The sequence below is a fragment of the Daucus carota genome, chromosome 5 (genome assembly GCF_001625215.2).
Source record: "Daucus carota subsp. sativus chromosome 5, DH1 v3.0, whole genome shotgun sequence".
In the NCBI taxonomy this organism is placed as follows: domain Eukaryota; kingdom Viridiplantae; phylum Streptophyta; class Magnoliopsida; order Apiales; family Apiaceae; genus Daucus; species Daucus carota.
Window position 1 is genome coordinate 28,576,906 of NC_030385.2, and position 13,155 is coordinate 28,590,060.

At 32.2% G+C, this 13,155-nt stretch overlaps 2 protein-coding genes across 2 annotated transcripts; both read left to right on the plus strand.

Moving 5' to 3' along the window:
- The first annotated feature begins 822 nt into the window (after positions 1-822).
- Positions 823-4,288, plus strand: LOC108223466 (probable pectate lyase 4). Its single transcript, XM_017397752.2, has 5 exons — positions 823-1,025; positions 1,382-1,733; positions 1,818-2,028; positions 2,118-2,186; positions 3,825-4,288. Exons 1-5 carry the CDS (start codon positions 863-865, stop codon positions 4,068-4,070), a joined length of 1,041 nt encoding a protein of 346 aa, XP_017253241.2. The 5' UTR covers positions 823-862; the 3' UTR covers positions 4,071-4,288.
- A 7,464-nt stretch (positions 4,289-11,752) lies between these two features.
- LOC108222174 (multiprotein-bridging factor 1c) lies at positions 11,753-12,476 on the plus strand. Its single transcript, XM_017396078.2, has one exon. It carries the CDS (start codon positions 11,891-11,893, stop codon positions 12,329-12,331), a length of 441 nt encoding a protein of 146 aa, XP_017251567.1. The 5' UTR covers positions 11,753-11,890; the 3' UTR covers positions 12,332-12,476.
- Positions 12,477-13,155: the final 679 nt, after the last annotated feature.

Consider the following 13,155-nt stretch of genomic DNA (forward strand, 5'->3'; position numbering starts at 1 on the left):
AGAAAGTATGAGATAATCGTGAGAAAATATAAATGTATTTAAATTTGTTGTGAGAAATATTGTAACGAAACATGACGTAGAAATAGATAGAGCATTCTTTTCGAACATGTGGGTTAGAATTGTAGTTTAAATAGTGGGAATGAAATGATTAAAGGAATGAAAATATATACATTTTCTTTGATTAACATCATTTTTAGAGTACAAAATTCATTTTATTCTCCCACCATTCCATTCAATAAGTTAACACAACAGAGTTTTAGTAAATGTGTTTTCACTTTGCAAATATTCCCTCGCCCTCATTTCTTTACCCACGCTTTTTAAATTTTAAAATTTTGTTTTTCCCGATTAAAAGTTTGATGTTTAAACTTTTACTTAAAAAAATTTAAAAAAAATTATGGAACTATATTTTATAGGAGCCTCAAAATGCGTGCAAACAGTGAGCGTAAACAACCTGGAGGGATGGTGGGAGTAATTCCCATCAAATTTTATTTTATTTTTATAATATTTATTTTAGTTTATAATATAATTATAAATATCTTATTATTATTTAACTTAAACAAAAATATTCTTATGAAAACATATTTCTTCATACTAATTTATAATAAATTTATTGATAAATTTAATTATTAAAAATTTATTTAAAATATTAATTAAACATATACTAATTTGTAAGGCAGGCCTCGTGAAGAAGAAAAAAGCCAATTTAAATGGACTTGGGCTCTCCTGATGCTCTAAGCCCACTGTCGGCCAGTTTCGTTCTTTAATGTGTACCCCATAAATGTGTCGGTTGAATAAAAGGTGAATTTATTTGGGGATGATCAGTTTCGACTTGTTTCATATAAATATCACTGCATTTCCTGTTATGTCTGAACCCACTTTACCACTATCTCAGTTGGCAATGTTGTCTCTCCCATATGCTCAAGTTGACTCCACCTTACGAGCTCTTGCCGGCCAAGCTGAAGGCTTTGGTCGCTGCGCCATCGGTGGCCTTCATGGTCCCCTTTATCACGTTACCACCCTCGCAGGTATCATCTCTGTTCCGTGTTAGATAACCAAGAACCAACTCTTTGAATAAAGATCCTCTTATACTCATTTGTGCTCTGCAACTTCCTTATTTTGCTAATATATAAACATTTTCCATTTTTTGTTTACAGCGTCAATTTGTTCTGCATTTTGTGTAATGCTTGATTAATCTTTAATCCTGTCTTTCCTTCAATTCATATTTTGGGAGAAGATTGAGTGGTACTAATTCGGATAAATATATAGGAATTGATGCAAACCATCACTAGAATTTGGTGCTTGGTAAATTGGTGATACTTTTTGCAGTCAATTACCCCAACAGCAGTTATATGATCAGAACTTGTTATGTATTCTGTGTCAGATGATGGGCCCGGATCACTTCGTTATGGTTGCCGCAAAGAAGATCCTCTCTGGATTGTTTTCGAAGTTTCAGGCACCATTGAACTCTCCTCTTACTTGAATGTGTCATCACATAAGACCATAGATGGGCGGGGCCAAAGGATCAAGCTCACTGGAAAGGGCTTGAGGCTAAAGGAATGTGAACATGTCATCATATGCAACCTAGAGTTTGAAGGGGGTAGAGGACACGATGTGGATGCTATTCAAATTAAACCTCACTCAAAGCATATATGGATTGATCGCTGCAGCCTTCGTGATTATGCAGATGCCCTGATTGATATCACACGAGAAAGCACAGATATTACTATTTCACGGTGAACTGATCAAAACTATGAAGTTAATCTCACCTTTTTCCTTGTGTATATAAATTTAACCATCTGTCTATACATTGCTTTCAGATGTCACTTCTCACAGCACGACAAGACAATGCTCATTGGAGCAGACGCTTCTCATACTGGTGACAGATGCATTCGTATTACCATACACCACTGTTTCTTTGATGGGACTAGACAGCGGCATCCTCGTGTCAGATTTGCGAAAGTACATCTGTACAATAATTACACAAGAAACTGGGGAATCTATGCCATTTGTGCTAGTGTAGAATCACAGGTTCTACTCCCTGCAGGATCTGAATTTTTCTTCTTCAACGTTCAGTCACTAAATTTGACTTACAACTTACAAGATATATTTTGCTTCAGATATACTCGCAATGCAATATTTATGAAGCAGGACAGAAGAAGGTAGCATTTAAATATCTTACAGAGAAGGTAAACGATTTCGCACTTGCTTCTGTAGCAATCACTATTGGATAATCTGACTATTTATGTAATTTATTTTACCAGCTTTTAATAATAAGAAGCAGTTCACGCTGAGAATAAAATAATTGTGCCCCCTAAAATTCAGTTAGGAATATAATATGTATTTTTTAATTGGCGCATTGTATTATGTGCTTTGATAGTTCTCTTCATGGGAGTCACTGCAATCTGTATTAGATTTAGAGAGAATAATAGCATGCATGGTTCATTTCGTTAAATTTTGGTCATATGGATCTGATGAGAATATGTAGGAGATGAATTGGAAGGTAATATAAGAAATAATTACCATTTTAATTTTGGTGAGAAGCCTAGGAAAATAACTTAAATTTAGGCTTATTAACACTTTGACTCTTCAAGTATGTCTATTGTATACATCCTATATAAACCCTTATGTGGTGTTTGGTTGGGGTGAATGAATATGAGACGAATGAAATGAAATTTGCATTATGTGATGGGCAAAAATTTCATTCCTTCCTCCATTCAATTCCTTACACCCTATGCTAAAGATCACGCCCCCAATTTGAGGAATGCTCCATTCCTTCTTACACACATTTTCTTCTCAAATCTCATCATAACAATTTTGTAGTCACTCAATTTATTTTTAAACTCCCAATTTGAGGAATGCTCCATTCCTTCTTACACACATTTTCTTCTCAAATCTCATCATAACAATTTTGTAGTCACTCAATTTATTTTTAAACTTTCCTCGTCCTCCTACCTCTGCTATTTTTATTTGTTTTTAGTCATTCCATTCCATTCTCCCCAACGAAACACAACATTAGGTTCCGTTTACTTGGATAGTATGGAATGAGGAGAGAATGGTATGTAAAATTATAAAGAGTTTTTATGGATAAAAAAGAAAGTATGAGACAATAGTGACTAAATATGAGTGAGTCTAAATTTCTAATGATGAAGATTGTAGGGAAATATGATGAAGAAGTGGAATGAGCATTCCTTCTGAAACATATGATTTAGATTTCTATTCCGAATAGTTGGAATGGAATAATTAAAGGATTGAAAATTATAGACATTTTCTATAATCATTCCCAATTTAGAGTACAAATTTCATTCTATTATCCCTCCATTCCATTACATGCAAGTAAACGTAACCTTAGAGACTTAAGAGTAAAAATTAAAAGTGTACTATTTTATACCCTACCCTTTATACAATTCAGTCCTTTGTACAATTCAGTCCTTTATGTTGGTACTTTGTGCAATCCAACCATTTTTTAAAGACTAATACCCATTATAGCTTCACCAGATTTACGAATTTCGGTTGAATTTGTAATCATTGTGTTGGAAACCACTGAGAAATTTTATTAATTCGGATTGACAATTGTGTGAAGCCACTGTAAAACATATAAACTGAAAATTTTCTCAGTTTTCCAACCAAATTCAACTGGATTTCTTCACTCTGGTGAGGTCAAAACTGGAATAAACTGAAAAAAGGGTCCATAAAATAAGGACAAACTTAACAGGCTCAAAGGTAAGAAATTCTCAAAGAGTAACCCTCTGCATTTGGGTTTATTATTAATGCTTGTATATTAGGTTTGGATTTCTCTTTCACTCTTCTTGTTGGTTGCTTTCTAGGCTGGTGACAAGGAAGAAGCAAGTTCTGGCTGCATCATATCGGAAGGAGACTTGTTCATCACAGGAACCCAGGCCGGCCTATTAAACATTGCAGACCAGCAGACCACATTTCATCCATCAGAATTTTATAAAATCTGTACAGTGGAACCTTCAAATGATTCTCTCAAGCAAGTTCTTCAGCACTGCACTGGATGGCAATCTGTACCGCGACCAGCTGATCAGTTACCAGCTGCTGTACAATCCTAAAAAGACAGCCCTCCTAAATTCAGACGCCTTAATTGTGTCCCTTTCAAACCAATTTTCAAGTTCTATAGTACTGTTTTAAGAATACACATGTATGATTTTATCTTCAGTAGTAAAAGGATCCTGAGTCAGCTTTTCATTGTGTTAAGAGGCAAAGTTGCTATTGTTAACATATAAAAAGTTATTATATCAGTATTATATTATGAGTTAGTTTATTATTATATCAGTTGTTGGTTTTTCTTAAATGTTGGTTACACTGGACTCTATTTTTTGTGATCATAACAGTGAACAAGTTGATTATAATAAAATTTTATTTTATATTATTTCTTTATATGATTGTTCAATCCTGAAAACGTGCACAAGATTGCTGTTGGGTCTTCTAGACTTAATATTTTTTTAGAATTTTTATTTGTTCTTTTTTTCTAAACATTAAAGTGGTTTGGGTTTTGGTTCTAATTGTGATTAGAATGTTTTTCCTTTGAAATACTTACTTTTTGGTTTGATTGTATTTCATTTGGAATTGTCAATTTTTCTCGGCCTCTTCAATGAGATCGGCTCCTTGCCTAGTTTTTATTTTATTTTCAGGTGCCAAGCATATTGATATATTGTTAGGCACATGGATCTTTTGTGATATTGTTTGTTTTTCTTTGGACACAATAGACAAATTGACTCTTCATGGGATTTTATCTTTTCTTTCTTTTATGTTCTCAAATTGGCCTTTCATGGTATTATTTCCTTTTTTCTCCAGAGTGCTCTAGCCAGATTGACATGTTTCTTTCCTAACTTTAGCTACATTGGTCCTTCATGGGTTTGTTTGGAATTATTTCTTTTCTCTTTAGATCCAGTTATATTTGAATTCAGATTTCATTTGATTTAGGATTGGATTCAATTTGATTTTGAGGGCGATTTTGTTTTAATTAATGTTTAGTTTGTAGTTTTGAAATTCATTCGGATTCGGTTTTAGTTGAATTTTGTTTGCATGTTTGTTGGTTGAAGATTTTTATAATTGTTTTAATTGTTTCATGAATGAAAAGGTTGCATATTTTTCTCTAAACATGACTATTTAGTTATTGACCTAATGATTAAAAATCAGATGATTGTTTATAATGGCCCGAGACTTGTTTGCAATGGCCCGAGATTGAGACCATTTTTGATATTGACATTTTAAACCGTATGCACATTATAAATCGACTATTGTTATATTATTCGTATAAAGTTCTAACATATGGAGATTCACATCAAGTAAAAATTATCTTACACAAACCGCATGAATGACAACCATACTACATACTACACACTTAACTTATTCTAAAATATTGTAACACACTTTTTACGAGTATAGTTGCGCTTTTGTAAATGTTAGTTTATAAGTCTCTTTTCTATTATAATCGAGAATAAGTTGATTATAATAAAATCTTATTTTATATAGTTTCTCTCTACTATATTATTGATCAAATTTTAACTTTCAACTTCTCTTAATACTGGTAATTTTTTCATCTAAACATGATTATTCAATTGTTTATCCATAAATTAAAAATTGATTGTTGTCTAAATACTCCTTAGTCATGGCCCAGAAACATGACCTTTCTGTATATTGGCATTTCACGCTATTTACACATTATAATTCACCTTGATTATTGTCATATTACCCACATAAATTTGACGAAATCATTGATGATATTGCAAAGGGATATTGTTTATCTGGTGGAAGTTGGACACACGATAGAAGTCTGCAAAGAGAAGCTTGGTCAGAGAACTGATATTGCTGTAGGTCATGTCAAAAAGCAAGCAAATAGGCTGCGCATTTACTAGCCAGAATTCCTTGTTTGTTAAATAGCTTTAATCATTTTGCGTCTCCTCCAAATGTATTGTTGGAGATGTTATCTTCTGAATTTAATTAATGAGAAGTCTCAATCTCAAAAAAAAAAAAAAAAAGATCACATCAAGTGCAGTATGATGATTCCCTTTTTTGGATAGGTATCGAGATTATAATTTAAACATAGAGTTCGCATAAATATAAAAGACTAGGATAAATAAAAGGACAATGCAAATAACAGTAACTATGTTGGGGTCCAAGTTTACAGTTTCCATATCTAGTAACCAACAAATATATTTTTCAATATATATATATATATATATATATATCTGTGTGTGTGTGTGTGTGTGAATCTATAAAGACCAGTTCTAAGTCAAATAAAAATTAATATCTTGTTCAGTCAAAAAATAAATAAATTAATATCTTGTTAGTTGGTTGTTGCAATAAATTTTATAATATTTAATAACATCATTGAGATATATGTTTATGATTAAACTTATATCTAGGAAGTTGTACAGCTATATTCAATTCTAGAGATAAGTTGTACAGCTATATTCAGTTCTAGAGATAGGTCTAACTATGAGCATATCTTTCAAGTCAATCCTAGAGATAAGTTTAACTATAAAAAAATATATATATCACAATGATATTATTAAATATATTCAATTTATTGCAACGGCCAACTAATAAGATATTATTTTTTATTTGGCTGAAAACAGGTCTTTATGAATTCATCTACATATCACAGCATCTATAAATAGGTGATGAATCTTATAAGAAACACACTCATAAGCATTTCATAATATAGTTCATAGATATACAATTACAGGCCATCTTTCAGCAACTATTGAAATGGCACAACCCAACCATAAGAAATCTTCCTCAAATGTTGAACATGAGCCTTATACTGAAGATGGTTGGTCCTTTGAAGATGTTAAGAAATTCGAAACTATTTTATATAAGTTTGATACCCCTCCACCTCCAGCATTCTTTGAAGAAGTTGCTCATGAGATGCCTTGGAAGACCATGAAAGCCATCAAACTTCATTATGAACTTTTGCTTAAAGATTTAGGAAAAATAAAAAATTTAGAGTTTGAAATGATATGTGTTGAGGATGAAGGTCAGGCTTGTTCAATTTGTGGTGAACAGTCTGCTGATTCACAATCTGACTAAGGAAATGAGTATGTACTTGAGTGAGGAAAAGAAGTAATGCATGATCCTTGTGCTCTGGCTTCTAAATAATATATATTTTCATTTGAACTTTCTAAAATTCAATGTATGCATGTTTGTGGTACTCAAGTTTAAGCATAAACTAAAATTTCATTTAATTTGTTAATTTTATATCTAATTTTATAAATAATTTTTCTCAGAATTTTCATGACCTATAAAGATACATGTATAATAGTGATTGTCGTGTATATTTTCATTTAACAAAAAAGTATATGGACTATTTAATTACTTTCACGATGGAAAAATTTAATAAGCACTAAAAACGTCCCTTCACAGAAACAAAAATGCCGAACACAACAAGTTGCTTAATTTTTTTTACTAAATAAGATCATATCCTTTTGATGGATAAGAATTCTTTATGCCTCACATAACCAACATCATATACCCAAACCCACTCCATTCAAAATGAGAAACATTTGAGATTTTAAAAAAAAACATATCAAGGATTATGTTGATTCATGAAATTTATTTTTATTTTTTCTTCCCCGATTCCTGTAAAGAACAATAATATATTTGTATATAATTGTTAAAAAATTATTAAAAATCAATACAAGTAACTATAATATATTTATATATAATTATTAAAAAAATTATTGAAAATTTATACAACTAATAAGTATCGTAATCTTATGATAATAAATTGATTTTTTTACGTATCAAATTTAATTTTATATGAAACTTAATTTGGATATGTGCCGGAACAAGTACAAGATATACCTTATATCATTTCCTAAGTTATAATTTAGTAAAAAGGTTGATCCAATTTTAGTGATGACTTATATAACTAGGACAACTTTTTCAAGACGCTCTCCTTTCCGGTCTTATATCTTATAATAAATTTTTATTAACAATCTCTTACTCACTATATATTTTCCTTTGATGATTAAAGAGAACCTTTAATATCTTATATTTTATAATAAATTCTTATTAAGATTCTCTTTCTCTCTCCTTTATATTTTCCTTTAATGATTAAAGAGAACTCTTAATAATAAATAGTAAACATATAATGAGACTAAAACATCAACGGTTAGAGTCGAAGTTAGTAAAACAGGTCCTAACTTTCAGGGACATAACATTTTAAATTATACTAGTCTTTAACCTTGCGGGCGGTTATATAATTCGTAATTTATTTTTTATAATTTAAATTTTAACATCATTTTATTAGTATCTTAATATTAATGAACTGAATTTTAATTAAATTAAATTAACCAACAGATTACATTTTGTCACGAAAATTTAGTTTTTACAATTTATTATCTATTTAAAGATATTTTTTGTTATTTATATGGGATTATTTATTATTCAGTTAATTTTAAATTATATTTTTCAGATTTCGTATATTTTCTTTTTTTTAACGTCGGAACCCGCAGCCGCTACCCTTTTGGTGCGCACTGGGTAAACCCACGAGCTCACGTAATAGTCTATATCTTCATATGTATGAAAAAAAGATATTTACCATGTAACAGATTAGAGTTAGAAAAAATTATGTAATTATTTGTGTTTGTATTGATATAAAACATGTTAGAATTCGAAAGAGTTATATGAAGGTTCTTGTTTTAAAAAATATTCAAAATTATATATTTATAATTTCATTTTAGCGTCATTATAATTTTTTTAATGAAATAATAAAGCAAGTCGAAGGTTCGAAAGTTATATGTATGTGGTAAGCCGAAGGCTCGGAAGTTATATGCGTGTGGTGTTTTGGATCGGTTTAAGACTTGTATTTATTATGAGATAGATTTTAAGTGTTGTAATTTATTTAAAACTTGTACTCAATTTCAAAAAAAAAACTTGTACTTATAAGAGATAGATTTTTAGTCTTATAATTGTTTAAGGAGCTATTAACCAAAAAACCCAACTAACTTGTCATTTTTTTTACCAAAAAACCTTTAAACCTTTTTTTCACTAATAACCTCAATAAACTTTACTAAATCTTTGAAAAAAATTAACTAGAGTTACTTACAGCTGACGTGGACTAACCATGATCATATTATATCTTGCGTGAAAAATTAATTACAATTAATCAAAAAATAATAAAAAAAATTAAAAAAATATATCAGCACCACTAAAATCAGCTTTAAGATGGGTTGATCAGCATCAGTGCTACCTTTCCCCTTCTTGTTACAGCAAGCATTGCTCTGGTAATTCACTATGATGCAGTTCCTTAATACACACAGTAACTTCACTGTTATGCACTACTATAGTGAATGCTTAAAATTTGACTGGATAAATGAATTCAAGAATAACAAAGTTCAAGAAAAATTATGATAATACTGGCTTGCGTTGTAAGTTCAACATGTCAAATTTTTATATCTATTGATTTTCAATCTTTAAAATCTAATTTCAGAACGTTCTCACTAAAAGACATGATTAAATACAAAGGTCTACTCTAATTCTCTGTGAATACTATCTCCAGTACGCGTGCATAACTCTTTCAAAATCACATACATGCCTTGCAGATTGCTCGTGACTATAATCTTGAACATCAAAGTCACCGAGAAGTTCTAATCATTTCCGGGATTTAGCAATTATATAAAATCAAATTTGTTTGTATAAGCGTAATTTTGATAAAGATGATGAAACTCAGATATTCAATGGGTTTATGAAATTAGAATATAATGGGGCCGTTTGGGTGAGTTTAAAATAAGTGCTTCTTGCTTAAAATAAAAAAGTGGAGTAGAAGTTAGAAGCAAGTTAAAACTTATAAGTGATTAAAGTGTTTGGGAAATAAGTAGAAGTCCTGAAACAAAAGCTAGCATTCTGTTAGAATATAAGATCCTGGAAAAGCCCTCCTCCTAACACCTTGAGATTTTAGGAGAATTGGTCACTTAACATGGTATCAGAGCTTGGTCTCGCGGGAGACTCGAGTTCGACTCCCTGTGACCTCCAATATTCTCAGAATTTATTAAGGACACGAAGGCAAGTTATGCCCCAAAAAGATGGGCGCCCGTGATCCACTCTCGACCCATAAATGGGCTTTCGAGTGAGAGGGAATGTTAGAATATGATCCTGGTAAGCCCTCCTCCTAACACCTTGAGGTTTTAGGAGAATTGGTCACTTAACACATTCCTAGCTTTTTATAAGTGCTTCTTGACTTTTTACACAAACGGTACGAATTAAGTGCTTCTAACTTATAAACTAGAAGCTGTGCTTTTAAGCCCTACACAAACACCCACATTATAAATTATTAAAGGATAAATTATTATTATTAATGAATAGACACGACATGGCACACACATGTATAAAAAGATATAAATCTGGGAAAGATATTTGACAAGTCAGATCGGCAGATTTAACCATGGTTTATTTTGTATTTTTTTAATATATTTTAATAAAGTTTATTGGGGGTTGTTAATGAAAAAAGAAGTTTAAAGGTTTTTTGGCAAAAAAATGACAAGTTGATTGGCTTTTTTGGTCAATAGCTCTTGTTTAAGACTTGTATCTATTAAGAGATAAATTTCTAGTGTGATTCTTTTTATTTTTAGCAAGATAATAATATAAGAATGACTAAAGGAACATTACCAAACCAAAAAACATTAACAAAATTTAGGACTAAAAATTATACCCATGTTTGGCTTATTATAGTACAGTACTCCCTCCGTCCCATCCAATTCTTTACATTTGGTTTGGGCACGGAGGTTAAGAAATATGTATAAAATAGTGAAAAAGATAAAAAAAAAAGTGGGGGAAATGGTGGAACCCATTAATTTTTAATGTATAATAAAAAGGAGATAGTAGAGTAAAAGTAGTGTGAAAAGAAAGTAAAAGTAATGTGGAAAGGAGGAAAAGTTGGGTAATGATGGGACCCATCAACTATTTAGTAAATTTTGAAATGTAAAAAATTGAATTGGATATTTGAAAAAGGAAACTGTGTGATGCGATGGAGGGAGTATAGATTTAGTAGGGCGGTGAAGTTTGGATACTACCGCTATTCTGGTAAGAGCAAGTCCAAGAAGCACTCTATTAGTGCTCTTAAGTCAAATATTAAGGAAGTTGTACTATAATCACACTCCAACAGGCTCCTTGCTCCTCCCCACAAGTTTAGGAGTGTTAAATGTTTCCTCAGTAGTGAGGAGGATATGTAGCCTCCTAAACGAATTTTATATTATTAAATATAGTGTTGCTGTGAAGGACAGCTACATTCATTACAATATTAAGTAAATTAAAAAGTAAAGAGATGACATTGAGGAGAGTTGTTGGAGATTGGCTAAATGTTTACCTTTCAAATGACTTAAGAGTTAATATACTCCTTCTGTCCCATTTTAACTGATGTTTGACTTTTTAACACGTATATTGAGGTGTAAAAAAACAATATCTACATTCAATAAAAAATTTCAATTCTTATATCAAATAAAAGTTTACACTCTAAACTTTTATTTGATATAAATTTATAAAAAATAATCATGTTTAGATGTAATTTTTTTAACATCTTAAAATACGTATAAAAAAGTCAAAAGCAGTTAAAATGGGACGGAGGGAGTAATAATCATTTTAATAGAGAGGGTGTCAAACAACTCTTGGAGTTGCTCTAAGTGGGCTCTGCTTGGGTCTTCAGCAACAAGTATTCTTGGACAGCAATCCAAAGAACTTTCCAGATACCCAGACTATTGAAATTCCCCCTCAGAACTGTGTGGAACTTTCCAGGTCCCTCACCTTCTATATAAATCCTCCCATCCCCTTCCTTTCTCCTCACTTTACTTTCGCATTTTACATTTCGCTTAAATATAAATCATTTCACGATCAAACACAGTCGACCTTTTTGATCACTTTTCCGATAATGCCGAACCGATTCACTGGACTAGCCACACAAGACTGGGACCCAATCGTCCTCAACAAGCCAAAGCCAAAAGCTCAGGACCTTAAGGACCCGAAAGCTGTGAACAAGGCGCTCCGCACCGGCGGTCAGGTGGAGACGGTGAAGAAACACACCGCCGGTCAGAACAAGAAGACGGCGGCGGCGCCAGTAGTGGACGCTCGGAAGCTGGACGCGGCGGCGGAACCGGCGGCGCTGGAGAGAGTGGCGACGGAGGTGAGACAGGCGATCCAGAAAGCGAGGATCGAGAAAAAGATGAGTCAGGCGGAGTTGGCGAAACAGATTAATGAGAGGACGCAGGTTGTTCAGGAGTATGAGAATGGGAAAGCGGTGCCGAATCAAATGGTGTTGGCGAAGATGGAGAAAGTTCTTGGTGTTAAACTGAGAGGCAAAAATCACAAGTGAAATGTTGTTAAAATTGTGATGCTTGATTGATGAGAATTGATGTAATTAAATAAAAATCTGTGATCGTAAATTCGTAATGCGGATTATATCTGATGTATATTTGCTTTTTTATTCCAAATATAATCGGGTCAAAATTTACATTGAATCGCTGTATAATAAGCGTAAAATTGGAAATCCTATGCTATCTAGCTCTTGATCTGGGAGCAGAGTTATTGATCTTGGCTATTATATGAGTGTCTCTAGTTTTATTTTGGGGCTCAGATCCTTTTCCGCTGTATATAATTTGAATGCTGCTTTCAGTTAAATTGTTCATAATGGAGCTCGGTATCCCCCAATGTCAAAAATGTCTAGTTACAGAATTGAGAAGGCTGATTTTAAATGTATAATTAATTTTTGTGGCAAAAGATGCTGTTCTCAGGGGTAGTCATTAGCATGTCTCTCTTTTGGTTTGGAATCTGTAACGGCTCAGTCAGCGTGGATTAGTATGCAGTTCCATGGAATAATATCAGGTTTTCAATTTTCCATTCTTGCATATTATCTAACAGGTTAAGAAGATCTGGAATGCAAGTTAAACTTGGTGCATGTTACATAGTACCATTGATGAGCGTCATGATCATCTCACTTGTCAGGACAGCTGGTTGTTAAGGGAAGAAAACTCCACGCCTGGAGGCTGAATTTGGTTTTTAGGGTGCAATATCTTCTAAATCCTTATAATTTGGTAAAAGATTTCGGTAGAAGGCACAGCAGAGACCACAGCCAACTACTTGAGCAAATTAAAAGGTAATGCTCGAATTAGAAGGTCCCATAGGCAGATTAACAAGATT